The 24,680-nt window shown below is 45.1% G+C and overlaps 1 protein-coding gene across 1 annotated transcript in view; it reads right to left on the bottom strand.

Annotated features, from left to right (window-relative positions):
* The window catches only part of FCHSD1 (FCH and double SH3 domains 1), a 582,795-nt gene that overhangs the window by 120,598 nt on the left and 437,517 nt on the right, over positions 1-24,680 (bottom strand). The window contains exon 9 of the mRNA XM_069654127.1: positions 4,250-4,372. Within this exon, the coding sequence (XP_069510228.1) occupies positions 4,250-4,372 (123 nt within the window). The remainder of the gene's footprint in view (positions 1-4,249; positions 4,373-24,680) is intronic.

The raw sequence follows: 24,680 nt of genomic DNA, 5'->3' as shown, positions 1-24,680 counted from the left end.
TAATTATTCACAGTAGGACCTGGAAAGAACACCTCCATCACTCATATCTAGTTGTTCGAGCCCTGAGGAAAGCCAGCCTCACTGCAAACTCAAATAAATGTCACTTGGCACAGTCAGCAGTCAAGTATTTGGGATTGTTTGTGGGAAATGGGCTTGTCCAACCCCAAAGTGAAAAGGTAACAGCTGTTCAGGAAACCCCAATACCCAAAACAAAGAAAGACGTGATGGCCTTTTTGGGATTAGTGGGGTAATATAGATGATTTGCCCCTACTTATTTTTCTATCACCTCTGGTCTCACTGATAAGCTGAAGAACCCTGAACCCCAGAAGATAAAGTGGAGTATTGAAGACCAAAACTGTTTCGATAAACTCAAGGGTATTCTATGAAGTGAGTCTGTGTTAAAATTGGCTGATTTCAACAAGGAATATATCCTGCAGACAGTTGCTTCACACGTTGGGTTGGGGCTGCTCTTTCCCCAAGATCAAGATGGCATTGAATACCTGATTCTTTAGATTAGTAGAACATTATATCCCACGTAAAAGAACTGTAGAGGAGGAGCCAACTGCCTCTTTTGGAAGTCCTGCCCCCATTTTGCCTATATGTTGGCAACCGGAAATTGCAACAGGTGCAAAGCCAATAATGGTACCTATACTGAGAAAGTCCTTGAAACAAGATATCCATTGAGAAAAACCTATATAATGTACCCACAAAGAAATGACACTCTTCTGAAGGAAATTCAGGTAGAAGTGTGAAGATGAGTGAAAGAGAAGACTGGTGACGTCACATGATGCAGAGATGACACACCCAGAAGAGATGCCAATGAAGGAGGTGAATAGACCTTATAGAATCAGATGGCGAAGTAAACAATTGAGTAACATTTCACAGGTGAAATGAAGATTGCACCTGCGGGAAAGCACTGAAGAAAATGTAAAACTGTTTTATAATTGTACAGATGCAGTAACGTAAGTAGACTAAGTAATCGTTAGGCTGGCTATATGTAGTGAATAGAATTCAGGTGATGCCGACAATATATATATATATATATATATATGTGTGTGTAGAATCTGGATGTTCCACGACACAATTTAGAAAACTTGGACCCCGTGAATAGAAGGGCTGAAAGTGTGGTGCAGTAGAATAAAACCGCTGACAGTGAAGGAAGATTCAAGAAGGTTTGTCTGGCCTGGAGTCACGGGTTGAAGCTGCCAAGAAACTGGTTATCTATTCGAGGAAATAAAATGAATGTGAGAAGCAAGACGGGCTCCTGTTGAGGTGTGATGGAAAAACACTAGAAGTGCCAGGTTTTATTCATTTAATAGTATTAAATACAATGAAGGAGCTCAAAATGTGGTCTCCTGTCACATGTTCAGATGAAAATAGACTTTGGGCAAGCTACGCCGAGACCAGAAGATAAGGCCATGCTCACACTCCCTTTTATTCCCAAGTACAGAGATTCTTTACAAGGCAGAGTTCAAAGGACTAATTGCATGGCAGTCAGTAGGCGTGATGATGGATGTTGGGCTAATTGGGTGGAGAGGCATGACCAAGCCAAACCTCCAGCACCTGGGGTACCAGCGTGCGTGCTGCTAGCGAGTGGAACATTCCTGAAGGGTACAAGCGTGCCAACCAATTGTAGAGGGCCACGTAGCAAAGAGCCCTATAGTTTGAGAAGCCAATAAATCGCTGTGTATTAGTATGTCACGGAAGATGACTTGCACTAGAGGTGGGCTTAACTGTCCACCTGACATTAGAGGACCAATCACAATTCCATACCACATAGAAAGTATACTTAGATGTTCCCCTTAAGCCTATCATATCCCCTACTAGGTTTTCTTGTTTTGCCACGTACCATGACATCACTTATGATGATTTTTTGTTATAAATATGTGTTTTTTCATGAAAATCGTGGAGAGACATATGACTGTATGGCGTCTGTTGATGCCTGTTGTACTCCCTGTTTTAGACAGTTGATTTTAAAACAGTTGTGTTTTGCCAACTTCCTGAGTCAGTCTGATTATTGATGTATGAGTAAGATCTGCATCCCCATCCATCTTAGATACTGTTACCTTGTATTAAAAAACCAAAGGGTTGAGAACTATGCCACAATTGAGCTTGAAGCCCTAGCCATAAAGTGGACAGTCTCTTTCTTGACGTACTATCTCACTGCTAGGAAATGTAGACTGGTCACCGATCATTCCCCATTAGTATGCATGAGTAATGCAGATCACCAGGATCGACAAGCACCAGATATGCTCTAGTAGTTGTGAGCATATGATAAGTGCTGGGACATTTAAAAGTTTTACCCAGCATGAAGGGAATAGACACTGCCTGGAGGAGTCCCATGAAACTTAGAACGGCTAGAGAGGAGGAAGGTGAGAGCAAGAGGAAAATCCGAGGAGGAAGTCCTTCTGGATGCACTGCTAAAAGCAACCATCCGGTAACGCTCCGGTTTGTCTGTGGCAGGGGAACAATATCCCGAGCAAGACGCAAGCAGCAGAGACGGCTGCCATGTGCATCTAGACAAGAGGTCTGCGCCGAACAAGAAACAGGTGGCAAGGAAAGCCGCATACAAATACCCGGACGCAGGTGGAGAACCAAATGAGAAGCAAGTAACAGAGTAGCCACCAACTGCAGAAGGCACCGAAACGCTGCCCAGCAGACAGGAGGAAGCACCTCTCCCTGAGCGCCGCACACCAGAGAAACCGGTACGGAGGTGTGAGACTGGTGCTGAATGTCCGGGAGGTCACGTGAAACCCTGAGCAAACAAGAGTACTGGGTCGAGGAACCCAGGGGAGAAAATAAATCAAGCAAAGCACAACCAAGACTTTCAAAGAGGGGAGCCAAGTCATTGTAACGTAAATAGGCACATTTGTGAATCAAGTTTTCAATTGTGTAAAGTACAATGAGATGAAAAGTCCTGACAGAAGAGTAAACTAAGTGAAAGCAAGTTGACAATTGTATAAGGCACAATAAGATGGAAGCCCTGGCATGGGAGTAAACCAGGCAAAAGCAAGTTGCCAATTGCATAAAGTAAACCAGGTAAAACATCCTGGCAGGAGATTAAACCATGCAAAGTCAAGTCTGCAAGTGTGAAAAACGAATCACATAAAGAAGTCCTGGTAGATACACAAGGAAAAGTCAAGTCTGAAAGCAAAGTTAAAGAAAGTGGAAAAGAGCCTGGGAGGGGAGTACACCAGATATCCTACGAGGGTAGAACTTATATCCAATTTGGTTTTTGCATACAAGCATTTTGTTGAACAAAGAGCCCTAAGGAAAATCCATGACCTTAGGAATTTGAAGTGTCTTGAACAGAAACCTGGGGAAAAGCAGTTGTCCCCTGGAACTGTGATTTTTATTCTTAAGAGGAACCCGTGGAAGGGATGTATCCCCTGGCACTGTGACCTTTATCCATTGGGAACGTTTGTGTTGGAGTTATACATTTCTTTTGAACTTTAACGTTTGGGCACGTACAAGGCCAAAGACATTACCCATCACATATTAGAGTTCTTTTGTAGAATGTTAGGGTGAGGCTAAGATCTCAGATAAAGGACATTTTACTTTTGACATCTTGACACTGGACAGACCTTCAGTTTTGGTTGAGGTAGGGAAACACCTCCTAGAGAAGGGATAGTGAGGCCTTTTTCAACCCCTTTATGTTTTGAATACATGTTTATATCCAACCTTATGAACTGTGTCTGCGACTCAATCCTGGCTCCTCACAGAGGCTAGATTGGTGTATAGGAGAATTTCAACATTTTTGTTAGAATACCACATTTGGACTACACATGCACATTTGGAAATAAAAGGAAACCACTCCACAAAATGACATTAAAAACAAAAAAGCAACTGTAGGCCCCATATAGACTGGGACACATGGCTACAAAAATAATAAAAGGGGCAAAACACATAAAAGAATCTCCTGCAGCAATAAACAGGACAGACAAACCCAAACATATAAAAATGTAATTTTTGGCAGCTTCTGGCAAAGGGCGGCTGTAAGAGCAGACAGGCTATGCTTTTGGGTGGTTGTTAATGGTTTGAAGCCAGGAGCAATAAGTAGTTCGTCTGGAAGTTGATCATGGATAGGATGGCTCCCAGAACTGTGGAGTGCCTGGCTGGAGGCGTTCTGGGGTGTGGAGAGGAAGAGTGGCACTCATCTGGGCATCATTGAAGGTTGCAGAAGGTAAGAAGCCATGGCATGTCCAGCTAGAATCTGGAATGCTGGATGCAAGGGTCAGAGGGAAAGTACCTGTTTGGAAGCCCCCAGGATAATCCGGAATCGCTCCTGTAAGGAGTGACAGGTGTCCAGCTCGGTTCTGCTGATCATGGTTAGATGATCTCTCAGTCTCTCATACAGATCCCCATCCAGACTCTGAAAGCAAACAGATGTTCTGTTAACAAGGGCAAATTCGCAACATTCTGCAAAGACATGGAAGTGCAAGAGCGACATTGACGCTGCCCATGCCCCCAAGAGAAATTCCAAATGTGGGTCATGCAAGGAAGAAATCAGCAAATAGCGAAGGCTGCCTTGTGTAAAGGTTTGAACAGTGATTCAAAAGAGATGGTAGCTTTAATATTTGAATGACTACAATTCAGGTAATTCGATGTGAGTGCTGGAGTGAACAATCACTCACTACTTATTAATTCAGTGATTAGGCACAAGGGCAAAATGTTCTCAGTAGGAGCGATCATAATAGACACAAGGGATGAGGCGAAAGTAATGGCTCCAGTGTGAGGTCAGGTGCGACCTGAGCGCCTTCATAACCTGCAAAAGAGATGTACCAACTCTGTGCAAGTGAAAGACACGGGCACACCAAACCCTACATTGCAAGGCACTGTTAGGGAGATTTCCCCTAAGAACATTCGTTGGGGTCTTTATCTTTAGATATAGCTTCCTGGCTCAAGTGCTCTCTCAGCAGGTGGAGTGGGTTGATTGACGCCACACTATATACTTTTCAAACTTGGTAAAACAAATGCAACAGGCTAACAGACAACAGTAGCAACAATTTCAAAGAGTTCTTAAGAGTTCAATAAAGAGTCTTTCCTAGAAGGGAACATTCAATTTCAGGTCAATAAAACACATTTCTGTTCCAGGACAGAAAACGTTTCAGGAGGGACCGAGGGTGATCAGCTGTGCCGATTTGAGCCCTCATTTGCGAAAGAGTTCCCTTCCACCAATAGGGCCAAAGAGCAGTTTCTGGAGTTTGAGTTTAGGCCACAGATGATACTTGGTGAAGAATGGAGCCAGCTGCATAGCCAGAGTGTCAAGTTTTATAATACCCTGGTGTCCAGAAAACCAGTTCTGTAGCAGGCAGGTTTGGGTTTCCCGAGGTGCTCACTGTGCTCATTTTTGGGCAGCCACCTTGGTTTCCAGTGATGTCAAACCAGTGCAGGCCGAAGACTCGTGAAAAGGATGATGATTAGACATTTGATGGTAACCGGAACTGATTTGTCAAGCCAGAAGAGTTGAAAGGTGGCAACACTGAGGTCAGTGGTAGTAGGCAATACAAGTTTCCTCTATCACCCTCAAGCACAGGATTATGATTCTTTTTTTTCTTTTATTGTGTTTTGACTCCCATTTGAAAACAGATGAGACTCTTTCACAAATTTACATTTAAAACAATAAAAAAGGACACAATGCAGAGAGAAGAATTACAGTTTTTCCTTGCATTTGCTGAACATATGATAAAAATAATCAAATCATACAGATGCAAGGTGGGCAAAGGAGGACATTTCTTCTTCATCTATTGTCTTTCCTAGCTTTTCTATGATCTTATATAGGAATTCACATAAAGCCAGCATAAGACTCTGTGCTTGTCCACCCATCAAACTGACCCACCAGAATTTATTCCCGTGTAACCTGTCTAGGGATTTCTTGCGATCTTCCCTTAAGGCGGTACAACCCGTAACCAGATGTTTTATGGATTCTTTCATTTCTGTTGAGCCGCACAGCCTACAGCATAAATTCTCTCTACCCCCATTCCAACTACCCACTCTCTCGAGTTTAGGCAGTTGATTTAGATGGAAATGGAGGTATAGTAGCCTCCTTCTTGGACACAGGAAGATAAGTATGTACCTCGAGACTTGTTCCCTCTTGTACGCCAATTTACCGGGTAATTCATACAATTCAGCGCAGAAGCAGCGTACACGAGCAGCGCAGAGAGGGAGCGTGCGCCAGCGTGCACCAGCCATGTGCGCTAAACAGCAGTCTGGCGCACCGCATATTCATGGATTTCCCAAGCCATTTTGAAATGTGGTGCAGCGAACATCCCGCAGCGGCAGTTACGCCCCAAGAACGCCCCTTGCGCAAGGAAAAGCCATTGAAATTCCCAATACGGCGCAAAGGGCCTTGCTAATCCTGGAACAGCTTACAGGGCCGCTACACTGTAATCGTGTGACAAATTACGCGTACCCTGCTCACGGCAGCCAAAACGCATGAAAATGTACTTGTGCACCCCCTTGAATATGGGTAACCCGCTCGCGGGAGCCAAAACGCATGGAAATCTCCCTGCGCACCCCCTTCCATACGCGTACCCCACTTGTGGCTGCCAAAATGCATGGAAAACACATACCCAGGCCAATATCGTGTGAAAAACCAGGCGCACCCTTCCAAATACATGTACCCCACTTGCGTCAGGTAAATAGCGTGGAAAATGTCCCCCCTGTGGTGTGTGCTGCCTGCGGGGCATGGGGAGGTTGGATGGGCTGCTTGTGCGTATTTCGGGGGTGCGTGTGGATTATCACACACACGTGGGCTACAGGGTTCGCATATCTCTTTTTCTTGATTTTTTGGGGTGCCTGAGCGTTGTGTGACACCTCATTTCTCCTAGGGGGCCACAGAATGGGACATTCATCATAGCTGTATATACGTGTTTGTTGTTTGCTCGCACTTTTATGCTGCACGGGCCGCTTACGCCTGCTTCCTGCTGGCGTACGTGTTTATGGATTAGCGCGTCTTTTTTGGCACACGGGTTTCCCCTGTTCGATTCCATGAATACGTGTTGTTAGCGTGCGTGTGGGCGTTGAGAGCATTTACCTCCGGTACTTCCCCCGTAACGCCCACATTTTCACGCGTTGTTCCCCATTCTGCGTGTTATGCCCCGTGTTCCGCCCACTTTTCTTGTGTGCGCTACACGTTGTGCGCTTTCACAGCGTTTAGTGACGTGTGCGCCCGTGTGCGCCACCCACGGATTTGGCTCACATCCCAGGATTTACACACGCAGCGCATTTGTAAAAGGCTATACTTGGCTATTTCCTCCGCTGTCTTCCCCCAGTCATATTGAAACAACTTTCATTTACCTTGGCTTGGTTTATGATCAACTCTTCTCTTGAGGGGCCGAAATCATTCAATAAGTTGATCATCTGATCCTTCAGGATGCTTTTTGATCCTCCAGAGCTACGTGTTTGGACATCTACCCATTTTTCATATAAGGAGTGGATCGGAGGGTTCAGTAGTTTTACGTAACCCATCATTTTCCTCCACACTGCCATATTGGCCCAAGAGACTAGCCCAAACTTGTGCCGTATTACTGAGTTAGGGACTGATTTTGCTAGCCTCAAGCTCTCTTATCAGACCTTACCTTGGATGATATTTAGGTTTGTCCCTAAATCGTTTAGATTGATATCCAGCCCGTACAGTATCGTCGGCTCCACTTGCAAAAGCTAGAACTGAATCCGCGGAGTTAGCGAGAAAGTAAACAGCTGTGCATATACTCGCCTTGTGAGTACGGAGCCATATTTAGCATTTAGATATTTTATCCCCCTATTTTGGATGAGGAGTTTAGTACTTCATATCCCAAATAGGTCAATACTCACTCCAATGGCTCATTTCCCACTTGCCACCTCATTGTTTTTGGGCTTCTCCTTGTTGGGAACACGCAGACCCTAGATTTTGATCCATTTACTTTAGGATTATTTTCAACTGCATATATGTGAAACAATGCCAGTTTGCGCTGGAGCCCAAGAGGGGTGAGATCAAACAGCACTATGTTGTCAGCAAAGGCTATCCAGTCCAGTGTTGCTGAACCCATTCAGACTGGATTTGTGCACCCCTCTTCCCATACCTTTGCAACGTCTGCCATGTACATGTTGTAAAGGGTGGGGGCCACAACACATCCCTGTCTTAGTTCCACATGGTTCGTAACAAGATCAGTCGTCGACCCCCCATCCAGTTGCATTCTTACCGAGGTGTTCGTATGTAACAGAGCAAGCATTTTCACCAAACTAACAGGAACCCCACTTGTTGAAGCTTTTCCCACAACCGACCCCAACTAACTGTGTCGCATGCACTGGTCATATCGATTGGCGCCATACATACAGTACCCATGGAGTTGTTCTTAAATGCTGCTCATATATGTGCCAAAGTAAAGGCATTGAGTGAGGTTCCCATCCCTGCTTGAAAGCCAATTTGGCAATCAGATAAGAGTTGATGTTTTGTGATCTCTCTTGTAAGATCTCTTAATAGCAGTGCACTAAAGATCTTACTTGAAGAATCTAACAGTGCTATGGGTCTAAAATGTATTGGACTTAAATTATCCCCTGTCTTGTATATTGGAACAATTAGGGATTGTTTCCACGTCCATGGACCCTCACCTAAATGACAGATGTGTTGGAACAAATTCCACAAAGGGGAGGCCATGTTTCACAATTTTCTTTAATAATGACCGGAGGAATGTTGTCCGGACCTGGGGCCCTAGAGGACTTAGCTTTACCTATTGCCCAGACAACATCGCTCTGATCCCATGGGCACGTCTTTTCTGTTGAAAACCCACTACTCTCTAATACAACTAGAGGTTCAATTTTGGGCAAGGCATATTTTTTGTTTAAGTATTGTTCCCAAATTTGCGCTGGAATTTGGCACTCTTCTATCATGCTAGTTGTTTTTTGTGTTACTCCCCCATGATAGACCAAAACTTTCCTGCATCTTTCTCAACCAGTGTCGTCACTAACTCCTAGTTTTTCTTAAAGGAATGGTGTGCTCAGAAATATTATTGTCCAAAAAGATGGCCAATAATAAAAAAAAATCTACATTTTTTTTTAAAGTCCCTATGTAAAGTATTGAGCAAATGAAGCTCAAACTTTCAAATGGGAAGCACTAGGAGGCATCCATTTTGTGAAATGGATGACGCCTGTCCTTGCCTTTGCGGCACTAATGAAGCAAAAGCCAGCCAGCTGTAGTAAACAAAAGCTACCACTGGGTGGCTTTTGCTTCATTGGTGCCGGAGGATGGAGACCAGAGACTGCAGGCGGGAAAGCTGCAGCTGCATCTCGGTAAGTGCTAATTTCTTTTTTTTAAATAAGCACTAGCTGCGTTTTTTTCCCCAGGTTTCCCGGGCTAAAAACGTTGTATTCATGTTTGCGGTTGGGCTCCAAGCTGAAGCTACCGCAAATATAAATACAACATTGTTGTATTTTAAAATGCTCTGGGTTTCTTTCTAAGTCTCTCGCGCTCCTCCGAGCCAGAGGAGCCTGAGAAACTTAGAAAGAAAAACTGCAGTGTTTTTGAAAGCCCGGAGACCCAAAGTGAAAGCCGCTGCAGGCAGAAACACAACACAGATATTTTCAAATGCTGCAGTGTTTCTGCCTGCAGCAGCTTTCACTTTGGGACTCTCTGGCTCCCCGAGGGAAGCCCACGAGCCCTAAAGTGAAAGTCGCTGCGCAGTGCTTCTCAGTGCGCCAGCTTTCGCGCAGAGTCTCCTGGGCTCCCCCAACCCTGAGAGAGTCCAGCAGACTCCAAGCGAAAGCTACCGCAGTGAGAAATACAACGTTTTTGTATTTGTAAATGCTGCAGTATTTACAAATCCAAAAACGTTGTTATTCTGAATGTGGCAGCTTTCGCTTTGGAGTCTGCTGGTCTCCCTCAGGGTTGGGGGAGCCCAGGAGACTCCATGCGAAAGCTGCCGCTGTCAGAATAACAACGTTGTTGTATTTATGATTTCTGTGGTTTTCCAACCACGGCGATCACAAATACAACAACGTTCTATTTTTAATTGATGCGCCTCGGCTTTTTGCCTTCATTTTACGTTTTCTGTGCTTCCCTGGGCCTGGGAAGCACAGAAAATGTAAACTGAAAGTGAAGGCAGCCTCCTCAGCTCTGCTCTGGCTGCAGTAAGCAAAAGCTCCCAGTAGGGGGCTTTTGCTGCTTGTTTAGTGCCGCAATGGCAGAGCTGAGGAGGCTGCCTGAAATCACAAAAAGGATGCTCCCATGTAAACACTTTGAGCCTTGTTTGCTCAAAGTGTTTACATAGGAACTTCCATTCAAAATATGTCTAAACTATGTTTTAGACTATTGCCAATCATTTTAGCAATTCATTTTTCTGAGCGCACCATTCCTTTAATCTTGGTTTCTCGTCTAATTAAATGTAGCACTTTCTTATGTCGGGCCAGTATCTTCCTCTTTTCTTCACAGAATGTTGTGTTTGAGGTGGCTTTTTTCCTACAAAGGTTGATTTCTATTCTTTTGATTCTTTTTGCTTCCCTGATTCTAGTGTCAAATGGATTGTGAGGGAAGACAGTTCCTTGCCATTTGCCCTTTAGAGAGCGTTTCCATGCATGTTTGCAGCTTGTTGTTGTAATTCCTAGCTGTAAATTGAACATCCAGTTCTTCCATCCGTGCCAGCAGTTCCTTAGCCCATAGCTCAGTGAACACCCTCATTGCCCTTGTGTTCCATCTAATGCCCACCCTCCCGCCGGCTACCGTGGTAAATGCCAGAGAAGGTTCAATTTGGTGTTTCTTCATTTGCATATTTAATTTATACTTTAGAGGAAAGTGGTCACTCCCCATTACCTCCCCCTGTGTTAGATAATTCCCATTTAACTCTGTGGAAACAAAAATGTAATCAATCCATGACATCTGCTCCCCACTCCATGTGTAAAAGTCATTTTACTCTTTTTAATCTGGAATACAAGGCCATAGTCTGCAATCTGCCACAAAGGTCTTCCAGAGCCCTCCCACTCATTCACTCATTGTTCTGGTGTTACCTCCATGCTGGGAAGTCTTGCTCCATTTTGGCCACATGCAGGCTGCATTAAAGTCACCTGCTACTAGTAGGTTAGTGTCTGTCTTTGCCTAGACATTCCTCAAACAATGTAACTAACAGTTTCTGAAGGCTCACCCTATGACTATTACACTCATTTCCATAGATGCTGATCATTAAAAGGTTTGACATTGGGGGATGCACTTTAATGCATATGACAATTATATCTGGAGAAGCTACACTAACCTCGTAGTGACTGCAATCCCAACCTAGGTCTACAGCCACTGCCAGACCTCCTTTAGGTCTGCCTTGAGTGCCCCGTATTGCATGTTTGCAGTAAGTTCTAAATCCTGTCATTCAAAGGTTTCTGTGGCCATCGCCTCTTGTAGGATCACAATGTTTTCATGATTGAAGGCCCTCAAGGCGGAGTCTATTAGCTTATGGAAGCCACAGATGTGGCATGACGTTATATTCACGTTACCTGTTTCAAAGGTGCTGCTGATTTTGTTTAACCTTCTTGAACATCTCTATGGTCCCTTCCAGCCAGGTCCATTCATCTCCATTTCCAATTTGTCTTTGAGGCCCTTTTAACAGTTCCGTAGATCATTGCAGGTTATTGGTTTGTTGCATTGGATTTCGGAAGATGTCTGATTCTTCCTGCGTCAACAGTCCCTCCAAACTGAACCCCAAAGATTTAAATGCTACCCGATTGCTCCATGTTAGTTGTGCAATGAGATTTGAAGCAAAGGTGCAAACTGATCTTTCTGACCCCTTCTTTGGAAAAGCCACTCACAAGATGTCTTCTGAGCATAGTGCCCTTAGTTGTGTTTCTCCTGTTCATGTTTTCTCTGTTGTCTGCTCTCCACCCCATTTCAGTGCCTTAAAATGTGTCATTTGTCATTGTTTTCTTTTGGGAGACATACACTCCTCTAACATCAGTAGATTCAGACATGTCAACCTCTTGTCCCACTCTAGTTTCATTCGCTTCATTTACGTTTATGAGTAGCAAACTGCCCTCTGTGGATTGCAGCATTCGTTGTTCCTGCTGAGTGTTTTCTTCCCTTGTAGTGACCGCTGAGGTTGATTTGTTTTCCTCAAGACCTGTATTGAGGGTATCTTGTTTGTCCTTCTCTTGAGTGTCTAGATAGATGGCGATACTGGACAGTTTCTACTTCCTTACTGGCCACTTTTCCTTTCTTTGCTCATCCATCCCATTCTTTTGAGTTTTTTCATTTCATACATTTCCCATGTCTTTTCCTCCTAATGAGATAACATCCACAAATTGCCTTGAATTGCTTCTTCTATTAGTATTTAGTGCCGGCTGATTTGTAGATTTCTGTAGCTTTTTCTGATTTTTCACTTTTCTCTTTTGATTGTTGGTTTTTTAACCCATCTGTCTTTTTCTTGATCTGCCATAGAAGTCTCCTCATTATTTTGAGTCCGAGGTTTTTGTATATCCCTCTCCTGTTCTTCCACTTCTGTGTTGTTTGCATTTGGTTGATCACATAGGGGAGAGGGAGAGTCTGGTGGACCCATCTCCTGTATTGCATCTTGCTCCTCCTGGTCTGGTTCACACGAATCACACCAGCCAGTACTTGGTCCGGGTAGTCGGAATGGGGCTTACCGGGACATTCCGACTTATGCGTACCCGGAAAGTCCCCATTTTGAAAACCATTCCCCATTCCCATTTGAGCCCCCATAGGGCTCAATGGAAACGGGGAAGGAACTAATAACGGGCCCGCAAATTGCGGGCCCGTTATTAGCTCCATGGTCCCTTAACGGGTCCCGCTAAGGGCAGCTGGTAAAACCAGCCGGCCAGAGTGGGACCCACTAAGGGACCTCGGAATGCGGCGGTAGGGGGTTAACAGCACCGACATCCTTACCGGTGCCGTTAACCCCCTAACGCCATACTCGGAATGACCCCCCCTGTCTCAATCCATAGAGTGGGATCCGTATGTGGTCTTTCTGGTTCTTGTGTATCATGATTTACCTTGTCCCACCACTTGGAGCTCCGTTCCTTCTCCCTACCAGAGAGAGCATCCATTTTAGCCGCATTACTTTTCTGCCAAGAGCAGTTCCATACCCTGCTCCACTACGTACAGTTTACATGCGTTTCCTTGGACTGTTTCTTTGATGTTATCATATCGGCGTAGCAGGGACTAGAACACCAACTTCAGGGCAGAGATGGATGCTGGACCTAGAGTATCCATTTGTTGCATTATGTTGGAATCTCTCCTCATTGCAATGATTTTTTGGTGTGAAACAGTTTACACTGATTGCCTGCCTCTGCCTATACGATTGTGTCACGTGCTCCCTCCCATGTGCTTGAATTGTACTGTTTAGCGGGCTAGTATGTTGATCCGCCCCCCTCGAGTGTCCCTGGGGAGCCTGCCTAACTATGCCTCCTCCTTTGTGTGTTACTCAGTACGACTGTTCCATTATTCCTTCCATGTCGTTACAAAAACGTTCGAAAGAGTGATCTAATGTACTCAGGTCATTTGTATTTTTTTCTTGTTTCCACTTTGTTGCATTTGTCTTATCTACAGATATCCTTTGCCCATTTTGTATGCAGTGGTCCCCTTTTTTTAAATGTGCTGGTACCCCCTGCTTATTCCCTGTGAGACCAATGGTACTGCTGTACTTTGGAAAGTGACATGGGCTTTAATTTGCAAGTTTGTATTGCTTGGTGGAGGTCTTTTTGGTTCAGTGTCAACGTTGCTCACTACTTCTGAATACAGTAGGGGCCTCGTTCCACTGAAAACCGTTTCCTCCACTTGCAAGTTACTGTCCATTAGTTCATGTCTTTCATACACATCTGCAAATTCTGGCGTTCCTAATCCTGTTTCATTCAAAGCTTCCATTATGGGTTCCCTCATCCCAGCAGCCTCCTTGTATGCTTTTAGCACTGCTTTCCCCTTCTCTGTAATAGTCACCCTGCCGCTTCGTAAAGTTAACGTCATTTCACAATGTTTACCTTGCGTGGCCACTCTGCGGGCACTCCCTAGAGGAAAATGGATAGAAAGTAGAGGATAGCCATTTACAGACCTTTAGCGGGTGAGTGTATCTCCACGTTACAGCTGATATGATGTATGGAGAGGTCCCTGGTCTACCTTGCACAACGTGAGTCCTCCCGCACTTCATCTTCTTGAACCACAGCTAGGATTTTGTCGAGCCGTGCTGTCTAAGCCCGTTTTCCTGCCGCGGACTGCTGCAGACTGGTCCTTTGCCGGGCCTTCGCACCGGCACTTTGCGCCACTGGCGTTTTTATACAAAACACCCACTGGTTCAAGTTAAAGGCGCAGAGCCTTATTCCACAAGTCACAAGCCCAGTGTATTTCTGCCACACAAAATACAGTCCAGGCAGTAAGAGATCTGAGTTCAGCCAGTCAGGATTTCTCACTCTGCTCTGCTGCAGACTGGTCCTTTGCCGATCATTCGCGGCCTTGAATACATTCTTGTGAAGTCACATCACAGAGGGTCTGGCCATGCAAGAAGTGCTGGGAGGCAGGTTTGGTGGTGTGGTTACAGGACAAAGAGCAACATTCATTCCTGGAGCTTTACAGACATTGAAGATGCAACCAGTGCGCTCGTCTGACGTCCTTGTATGAAGAAACTCTGGTCAGTTCATCACAGTCTTCGGATCCAAACAGTGAAGTGGCTCCCAATTCTGAGCCTGAAGACCCAGGCATGGGCAGAAGCTTCAGAGACACCAGATCTTAGAGCACAAGCTGTGATCCAGATGTTCCCACCAGATCCGGGAGAAGGAGTGTCAAACACAATTTGCCTCATTACGACCCGGGTGGTAAGGGATTACCGGTACCGGTAAGGGCACTGGTGCCGGTAATCCCTTACCGCCCAATTCTGAGGTCCCTTTGTGGGTCCTCCCTCAACGGCTGGTTTTACCAGCCGATAAGGACGGGACCCGCAAAGGGACCTTGGAGGTAATTACGGTACCGTAATTACCGCCTTCATCATTTCCATTGAGCCCTATGGGGGCAAAAATGGGAATTGGGAAGGGCCAATGGTGAATGGGGAATTACCGTCCCGCCAACCTTGGAATGGCGCGGTAATTCCACCATTCACCATGGCGGAATCGGTAAGGTACCGGCGTCAACCATGGCTCTAATAGCGCCATGGTTAACGCCTGGGTTGTAATGAGGCCCAATTTGTTTCTTCTGGTCTTCAGGGGATGCAGAGCTTCACTGTCAGATTCAGTGGAGTGCCAAAGGATGCTGGTGCAGAGCTTTGGTCCTTCCCTGAGCAGAAGACCTTCCAGGACTGCAGGTACAGACTTCCAACAGCAGGAATGTGTGGGTAAGGCGGTCTGCTTTTATCCCACTCCAGAAGACAGTGAGTGAACACAGCACCCAATTACACACCACGTATCATTCAAACAGAGTGGTGGACAGTCAGTGTCAGACCATTCCTCCAGGCACACCCATGCCCTAAGGAAGGGCACCCAGCACAAAAGAAGTGAGTCCACACTATCTGAGATGAGCATCTGCATGTGCCCGTGAAAACTGGTTCAAACTGGCTACAGCCCCCAGTCCTGGGATACAGGCATCCTGTGGACAACTATGGCCCACTCTTCTCTTATTCACAAACACTAAACCGGACAAGGAATAGGCATGTGACTCCTCTTGTCTTCGAGGCTAACAAAGGACCTCCATTTTGTAAAAACAAGGCAAGAGTCAAAAGGGACCCAGCCAGGTAGAATTGATTCCAACATGTAGGACCATATTATACAGGCGAAAAAGGCACCACTACCCTAGCAACATGACAAACGGAGAGGAGGCCATGGCCACAGGAAGCACTAGGCAATCTAGGTACTTACCTAGAGCACAATTTAAAGGGTGATGCCTGCCAGACTGCATGGTTCTTCGCTCAGGAGCAGGTTATCTAACCCTATCTGCTGAAAGGCATGTTTCTACAGGGTGGCTGGGGTTCCAGTCTCCCAGTGGCCATGCCCTCAAGAGCAATAATTTGTTTGCTACTAATGTGGAAAACTGTGTCACCTATGTGCCACACCGTTCTCACTTCACCAGGGTCTAAGTAGCACTGCATGGCTAACTTGGCAGACTGACAGGCACCCAGGGGGTGGGAAGAGAAGCGAGGTGGGCTGCTGATTGCAACTGTGTAGGGGCTGTGACACTGAGCATAACTGAAGTCTACTAAAGGTGCCCCAGTGAAGTCGATCAGCCTTTCTACCACCCACGGACCTCAAATGAAGTCTGGCAGCTTCCAGGGAACTAGCAAGCACTTCCCCCCCTCCCCACCCAGCTGCACCAACGCAGAGGGATTAACCTATCTGCACAAACTCGGATAAGAATACAAACAAGACATTTCCTGATAAAAGGGGAATAGTTCATCCCCAAGCAACATTTAAACTGAAGTTCTGAAGTTGAAACACATGTTGATACCTGCATTAGCTGTGAGGAAACAACAGGCTTCTCTCACAACAAGGATGTGCCTGTGCAAGGATTATTAGAATTGTTCCCAGTGTGTCAACAATATGGGGCTGATTCATGGAATTTGTGCGCCGAAAAACAGGGATTTGTGCGCCATTCTGCTCACAAATCCCTGTTTAACAAAAGGCGGATTTGCGGGCAGAATGGCGCACAAATCCCCGTTTTTCGGCGCACACATTTTTATGAATCAGTCCCTATGTGTGTTCCATCCCAAGCCACATTCGGTACCTGATAAATGTATAGTTTTGTAAAGTGCCATTTTCACAAATAAAGCGTGGTGCTTCTGGCATCGAGTAGTGGGTGCGTGAAGAAATGCGGAAAAGCATGAACACTGGAAGTATAAGTTTGCTTAAAAAAGATGTCCAGCACAGCTTTCCTCTTTTAAATATATTTTTTTATTAATTCAAAGTGAATCAGTGATTTCCCCCGTATTCTGTCTCTTTTTGTGTGTGTTGTGACCCTTTGTGCTATAACAATGAGCTGGGTGCTGATGGCGTCACAGCAAACCTTTCAGCAGGTGTGTCCATTTGTAAATGTTAAAAGTGTCTTGTCATAAGCACTCTTCAGATAAAACATTATCACAAATGTAAAGCCCAGTAGGAGAGCGCTGATATTGTACACGGTATATAATGCCTGTAGTGTGTCTTGCTGCCAATAGCCCCCTTGTCATCATGTAGAGGAGCAGCTTCATGCCTCTGCAGGAAATCCCGCCCCCTACCTCCTATATGTTGGAAGCTTGAGATTGTGCCATGCTCAACACCAGCGGTTTTGTCAATTCCGCAGTGAGTGTTCGAAAGAAGGTACCCTCTAAGGAAACCCTATCAAATGCATCCCTGAAAAGATGATAATCTCAGGGAGGAACTCCCCGAAGGAATATGAAAAAGGAGCAAAAAGAAGAGCTGGTGATGTCACGAAAGACGAGCGTGACGCCCTGAGAATACTGGCTGAAGAGAATGTATGAACATTACAGAAACTAATGGTGAAGATAAGAATCAAGTAAACTTTCATATGCAAAAAGAAGATTGCACATGTGCAAAGCACCACATAAAATGCAACCATTCAAAAACTGTACCAATGCTGTAATGCAAGTAGATTAAGTAATCATAGAAGCTGGCTATAGGTAGTAAATAGACTGCAGGCGAAGTCGCCCTTGTAAAGAAACTGGACATTGGTGTCATGGATTTTACTAAGCAAGGACCAATGGAGAGAAATGGGAAGAACTGTGTCACAGCAAAAATTAGCTGAGATCGTGGAAACGAATAGCGAGGCTGTCTGGCCTGGTGTAAATGCTGAAACAGCCAAGGCTGGCTATCTATTCTTAAAGGCAGTGCAGTTGAGATGCTGAATCACCCCCTGTTAAGGTGCAAGGAAAGAACACCAAGTGTGCCAAGTTGTATTCATTTAAGACATTTAAATGCTGCACAAATGGTCCAAATCGTGGTCTAGTGTCATGTGAGCCAGGGATAGAAATAGATTTGAGTACAGAGTTCTAGAACAACGATAGTGAAAGCCTGTACTACCATATATTCCCAGAGACAAGGATACTTTGAAAGGCCAAGTTTAAAGACAATCTTCATGGCAGAAGGCATGTGTGATGAGAGATCTTGGGCTAATTGGGTGGAAAGGTAAAGTCAAGTCCACCCTCCGGCACCTGGGTCTGAGCTGACGTGCTGCTAAGTGAACCAAATGTCCAGAATGGCATGAGCGTGCCAACCAATTATAGAGGGCTGTATAATGAAGGGCCTTAGAGTTTTAGAGCCAATGATATACTGTGTACTTAATAGTGTTGAAGATGACATGTTTTAGAGGTAGGCATGAGTTGTCCACCTGACAGTAGATAGACAATCACAATCCCACCCTTTATAGATTGTATACTTAGATGGTTCCCCTTGAACCTATCACAACCCTTCATAGGTTTTTCGTATTTAGCACATAGTATGACGTCATGTCTGATGTATTTTCTGCATAAAAGGATGTTTTTTTCAGAAATGTATTGAGAGCTCGTGCGAACTTTCCTTGATGTCCATTGTAAACTCTGTTTTAGAGAATTGTTAATAAAACAGCACTTTTGCCATCTTCCTGTTTTGCTTCGATTATTTGGTGTTGGCGTTATTCTGCATCCCCATCCATTGCACGCACAATACCCAGAGGGTTCTACGCTCAATCATGGCCCTCTTTTGCATGTCCTGATATTTTGGAAATCAGCCCTTTGCATGCTGGACCATGTTGGCCCATGCTCTTTCCAACAGGTTGTGCTTCAAAGCACATGAAATGGGTGGGAAGGGACCGGGGACACTTGAAAAAACTAGCTATTTGATTTTTGGGAAACAACTGCAAGTAATGGTGTGGCAACCTAACGTATTCTGCCTGTTCTAGAGGTCTTTGGCAGATGCTCCTGCCTACATTATCCTGCCTCTCTTCACATGTGACTTCTGTCAATGACTAATGTATCAAAAGGTGTTGCCAGGGTAGAACCTTGCATACTTGCATAGGTATGTTTGCACCAGTGGAGATCAAGGAGTTGGACTGAGGGATTTCCATAAAGACTGGATTGTGAACCCTTGTGCAAGAATTTCCTGTGCCTGTTCTGCATGAGGGAACCCTCTACTCCTAAGGCCCACGCTAAACCTTTTGTTTGTGGAATAACTTTGCACTCATTTGGACTATGCTGCAACTGTTTTATGGGATCACACATGAAGTCCCAGCAGCCCATAGTGACTGCTAGGACAAACACGTCTGTTATCAGACGAAGCTCAAAGAGCAGGGAGGTGTTTTACATTGCTGAAGACAGTTAAGACATGCCAGCCCCTGGGTTGGGAATGAGGGGTGCCAATATAGGCTGTTGCCTATGGTGTCACAAATCCTCGCTCTGGCCCTGGATGGGGTGCTCTCTCTGGCATACTATGGGGTAGCTTTGTGGTGCCAATTTCTTAGGAGTCATAATGATTCTTAGGAGAGAGCACATACAAATGCAACCACTCTCAGTCGGGCTCGAAATTAAGCCTGATTGCGAGACAAATTTGTCTAAAACCCAGAATAGGCAGCAATAGATAGGGACGTGGGGCTACCTCATCCAACCATGGCCCTTTAGATTGGTGTAAGAGTTTCTAAAAAAATGTACAATCAATGATATTCGCCCTTTGGTGCTAGTTCATTGTAAACCAGGGTCATGAAGCCACACCAGGCATGCACCGGGCACAGGATGTTTCAAAGGAATGAATGTGCTGCTGCTAACATTGCACAAGGTTATCCTTGCACATCCTGGGTTAGTAAGGCTGCTTGCTGCACTGTGCATGCGTGCGTGAACCGCAAGATAATAACTCAGAGTTAAACCATACAGGTCAGAGGCTCTGACATATGAACAGCTTCAAAACCCATTATTAAGGGCACAAATGGCATACACAATGATTTGCTAAAAAGCCGCCCAGAAAATGTAACAGATAGGGCATTCATTACATATATAAGGGTCTTGGTAGGGCATGGGCAATCCATTAGTGCATCCCTCAGAAAATGTCTAGTGCAGTGATGCCTCACCCAGTCTGTGCTCTGCCCTTTAAAAGACCGGTCTGACCAACATCATTTATAATTAGGCCTATTACGCATTAACCTACAGGTACATTGCAATGGACACAATTAAGTGTTCTATTCTCAGAGACATCCTTATTCATGGACAAAAGGGGCCCACTGACTGCTAAAAATAAACATTGACTTTCCGCTACTAAGGTGACCTTTTCTTGCTGGATGAAGCTGAGTGTTGCTGCAGGATTTCCAAACACCTGCTCAGGCAGAGCAGCAGCCGGCATTGGCCCCTCGGTTATCTGAGCACATCTCAAAACAGCTGCCTGAGGACCATTCACCAGTGCTGCATTTGTGGGGGTGTTTGCCAGGGCTCAGCCCCGGCACTTATTTCTGAGACCCAGCACTTATTGTCTCAGACTCATAATGATTATGAAGTGATGACGGCCAGAGCATTCTTCAACCCCAATGAGCAGGTATGAGCTATAGTTTAACACCAAATGTGTCGACACTATTGGGAGCAGCTATGGGTGGTGGCAGCAATGGTGGGGGACTGGCTGCCTGCAGTGTCACAAGCGTGCTGGAAAATATTTGGGACGTGGCACTTATTTTCTTACAAATTAAACACTGCCATCCACTAATTATGTTGTCTTGCCAAAGAAGAGAAATTGTCCACAAATGCAGTTTTAATAACCATGTCGTCTAACTGGTATGTAATCATATTTAGTTGAACTGCAGACTGCATAACATGCATCATGCCTAACAAATTGCACACCTGCGTCGAAGAACCACTTACAACATGTTACTATATCATGGTCTCATTTGGATTTTCAGAATAGTAGGGGCGTTTATAGAGCTATTAAAATGTGCCTTGTTGGGTCATGTTGAGGATAACAGGGTTGAGGTAATTGTTACGGGAGACCGAGCTTTAAAGCAGTTTAAAGTAAGTTCATATCACTTTGTGTTCTAGTACTTGTAGTTCAACATTTATAAATGAGAAACTAACAATATAACTAAGTACATTAAAAGATTAAAAGATATAAAATGATGAGTTCAAATCAAAAAGGTCTGACCATCTTTTGGGAGAATTGTCTCTATATATATATATATATTATTTTTTTAATTGCAAAATTGCCAATGAGTGACAGGCAACATTCCTAGGCTTATTGGTCTTCAATGTTTTGTGACAATGTCCCCTGCCTCCCTCAGGTGTGCTGCGACAGGTGACCATGGGATCCGGGTGCCGCCACCCGCTACGTGATACAGAACCCAGGGTTGGTGGTGGGAGGATCCCCTGATCATCTCCTCCTCCCCTTCTGCCCCCAAGACCTGGGTCCAGGAATAGGGCCTTGCGTACACTACAGGAGTAGGAGCAGGTGGTAAAAGAGGAGCAGAGAGATTATTAGAGGACGACATATGATCTGATGAGGAAGTAGTGAAAAGAGGTCCAAAGAGATTGGGTGACAATGCAAGAACTGAGGAGAAGATGGAAAAAGGCAGAGCAGACATGTCAAGAGGGTCTAAAATATATGAAGGAGAAGTGAAAAGTTGAGATGTGGAGTTGGGGGAATGATGATAATCTAAGGTGATAGAGACGAGAAAGAATTGGCATTGAGCAACTAAGAAGATCCGTAACAAACACACAAGGCACTTCCCGAGAGGTCCAGATGAGCAGCATTCAAGGGATAACTAACCTCTGCACCATCACCAGAACCAGCACATCGGAGAGAGAGAACCTGATAGACTGGTTGGAATAAGGAAGACTTTTTTTTCTTTGTTTAAGAGTCAAAAGACCTTTATATTACATCATGTTTTGCATTTGAGGAGAGGAGAACCCTGGCCGTGGAGAGACTTTTGAAGTGACTAATTTGTTTTCTACTAGACAGAATGAAATCCATTCGGACAAATCTAAGAACCAAAGACTCATTGCCCAATGATCAGGGGGACACGATACTTGGGATAGGCCAACAGAGAGTCTAGCCGCTGTGCTGATAAGAGGCCCAACATGGTATTTAAGCTGTATTTACTCATCTGCTTCCCATTTCCCCATTTCAACCCCTATTTGAGAATCACTTTAGTAAAGATCAGTTGAAAACCTAGGACTTTTGCGTCACACTTCTGATTAGTCCATCAATCAATGCTTCCTGATAGTTCGCTCCTCTGTAGATACTTTAAAGCATATTGCTTTTGCTTTACAGAACACAAAACATATACTACTGTCAAGCCAAACATGTGAATTCATAACAGGGGTCTGGGTACATCTATCATTTACTTAAAAGGGCTGGTTTTGCTTATTGTGACTTTGCATCCACTGACACCCACTTCATGCAGCTTTACGGTGAATATTGTTTGCAAAATAGTCCCCTGCCTGTTGCTTTAGGGACTGTGCTCTGCAACTTCTCTAGGGCTTAAAGTCCAGTGTGGTGCCTTCTGTATTGAGTTCATGTACTGGCAGGGTAGTTGTTGGGGAGAACAAAAACCGAAAAAAAGAAAAGACAAATTCAGTGGGTTTGTCACCCTGTATCAAGTGGATTTCAGAATCCCACTCTGACACAATATACAAGGGTGTAGAAGGAGGAGAATGACACACAGGTGACATGGTGGTTTTTAAAGACATATTTCACCAAGAAAAAAGGAGGAAAAACCTATCTGTCCCTATCCCTAAGAGGGGTTTCCCTGCCTCAACTAAAATACTAAGAGTGGTGTTAGGATGACCGTAATGTTATAGTCCACCATCCTGTGTCAAAACCTACTTGTATGCCTTACACTTAGAACTAAAGATAGAGTCGACGTTCTTGGTTCAGAAGAACGGATCCCTTCCTCTGGACTGGGGGATCGAGGTTCACCTGCTGGTGATGTAAAATAGTTCTTTATGAAAAAGAAAAGACCAACCGTTCTAATGACTTACTTGGGTTTCTTCAAAAATAGAAAAGAAAAACATCTCTAAAATTAGCTTTCCAGTTCACAGTCCCAGGGGGAATGACTCCCTTCTCCCGGTCTTCCACAAACTGCGTTTCACAGTTCAGTCAGCCAATGCGATTACTCCCTCCCCTATGTTACACAATTCACAATGCCAGGTGGATGACTGCCTCCCTCATAACCTTCATTAGGTTTCCCAGCGTCAGGGGGAATGTCTCCCTTCCCCTGGTTTTTCTCCGACTTTGCTTCACAGTTCACAATGCCAGAGGGGATGCATCCCTTCCCATTGCCTTTCTCAGGCAACTTGCACCCCCTAGCTTTGGTATACCAGGAGAATGCCTCCTTTCTCCTGGTCTCTTTGTTCTAATCTTCAATGTGACCAGGGCAAATGACTCCCTTGTCCTGGACTGATCACACAGTTCCACAATACTGGGGGCATGCCTCTCTTCCCGTGGTTTCTTAGATTTGGCTACACAGTTTTACTCCATCTTGTCCAGTTTCAATATTTACAGATCAATATTACCAGGGGCAACACCTCCCTTCCCCTGGCTTGGTTTGCACTTCAAAAGTCTTCAAACAACATTCACTTCCAGTCTTTTGGGTGTGGTTCCCAGACCCGTATCCTTCTCTTGCCATTTTGCTATAGACCTGGTTCACTATGCTGCCAGTTACTGTGACTATGAAGATGACTTGGGTTACTCTTCATAAAAGGGTGCAGGTCCCAGACCCGTGGGATTGTCTCCTCTTGAAGCTGCAGACCTGGTTCACTATCCTGCCAGGTACTGTGACCATGAAGATGACTTTGGAGGCATTTTGTTATTGGGTGCATGCCCCAGACCCATTCTTTGTGACTTTTCTGCCCTTCAGGGCACCCATCACCCTTCCCAGCTACCCGGACCTCTTTAGGGTGCTTACTGGTGAACCTGCGGTTGTTCGTGTGTTTCTCCTCCCCGCTCGGGCTTCTTATGGTGTCCCAAGGGGCTGCTGCAGGTCAGCAGAATTTCTCTCCTCCCAGGCTGCACATTTAAAGTTTTCCACGTGCCCCAGCTCTTAAAGTCGGCTGGCTGCCCTGGTCTCTGCCTCCTTCCTTGATCGAACCACGGAAAGAGCTGATGGGGATGCCTCTGCAGGTGGGCAAGCATCCTGCTCTCTGCACTCTCCGTTCCTCCAGGTCGTTTTTAATTTCACGGTTCCTCCAGGGAGGGTCTGACAGGTTGAATTTTCCTTCTTTCCCTTTTATTGCTAGTAGACGTATACCTTGTTTGAGGCAACTAGAACGCTCTCTGAGGTTCTGTCGGGCCTTCAGTATGGCCCTGCACCTCTTCTTCGTCCCAGTACTTGAGGGATACACATCCCTTGAGGAGTCCACATTCTTCCTCGTCCGAGTATTTCCCCTGGGGCCAGGGAGCCCCACCTCCCTGGCCCCAGGGGAGAAGTGACGAGATCTGGGGATTAGTCACAAGGCGTAGAACCAAAGAATGCCTAGATATAGCAATATGGCTTAATCATAACTCATGGGAGAAAAAAAATCCTTAAAATATAAAATCCCTTCCCTTCTCCAATACTTGGTCGAGAAGTAATAACTGAATCTATAATAATAATTATCGTTTGGATAATACAAGTCACAAACTGAATTATCTCTTGAAATTTAAATGACATAGCCTTATAGCAAAAACTTTTGGGGGTACACAAGCTGTTAAGCCTCTGCTAGATGAAGCCAACATACCAGACAATGCAACAGCAGTTAACAATCGCTGAGGGATTTTTAACAAGTGTGTATAGCCTGCAGCTGTGCGCTATA

This window comes from Ambystoma mexicanum, chromosome 3q, assembly GCF_040938575.1.
Source record: "Ambystoma mexicanum isolate Mex_15411 chromosome 3q, UKY_AmexF1_1, whole genome shotgun sequence".
In the NCBI taxonomy this organism is placed as follows: Eukaryota; Metazoa; Chordata; class Amphibia; order Caudata; family Ambystomatidae; genus Ambystoma; species Ambystoma mexicanum.
This window is presented reverse-complemented; position numbering and strand designations above follow the sequence as displayed.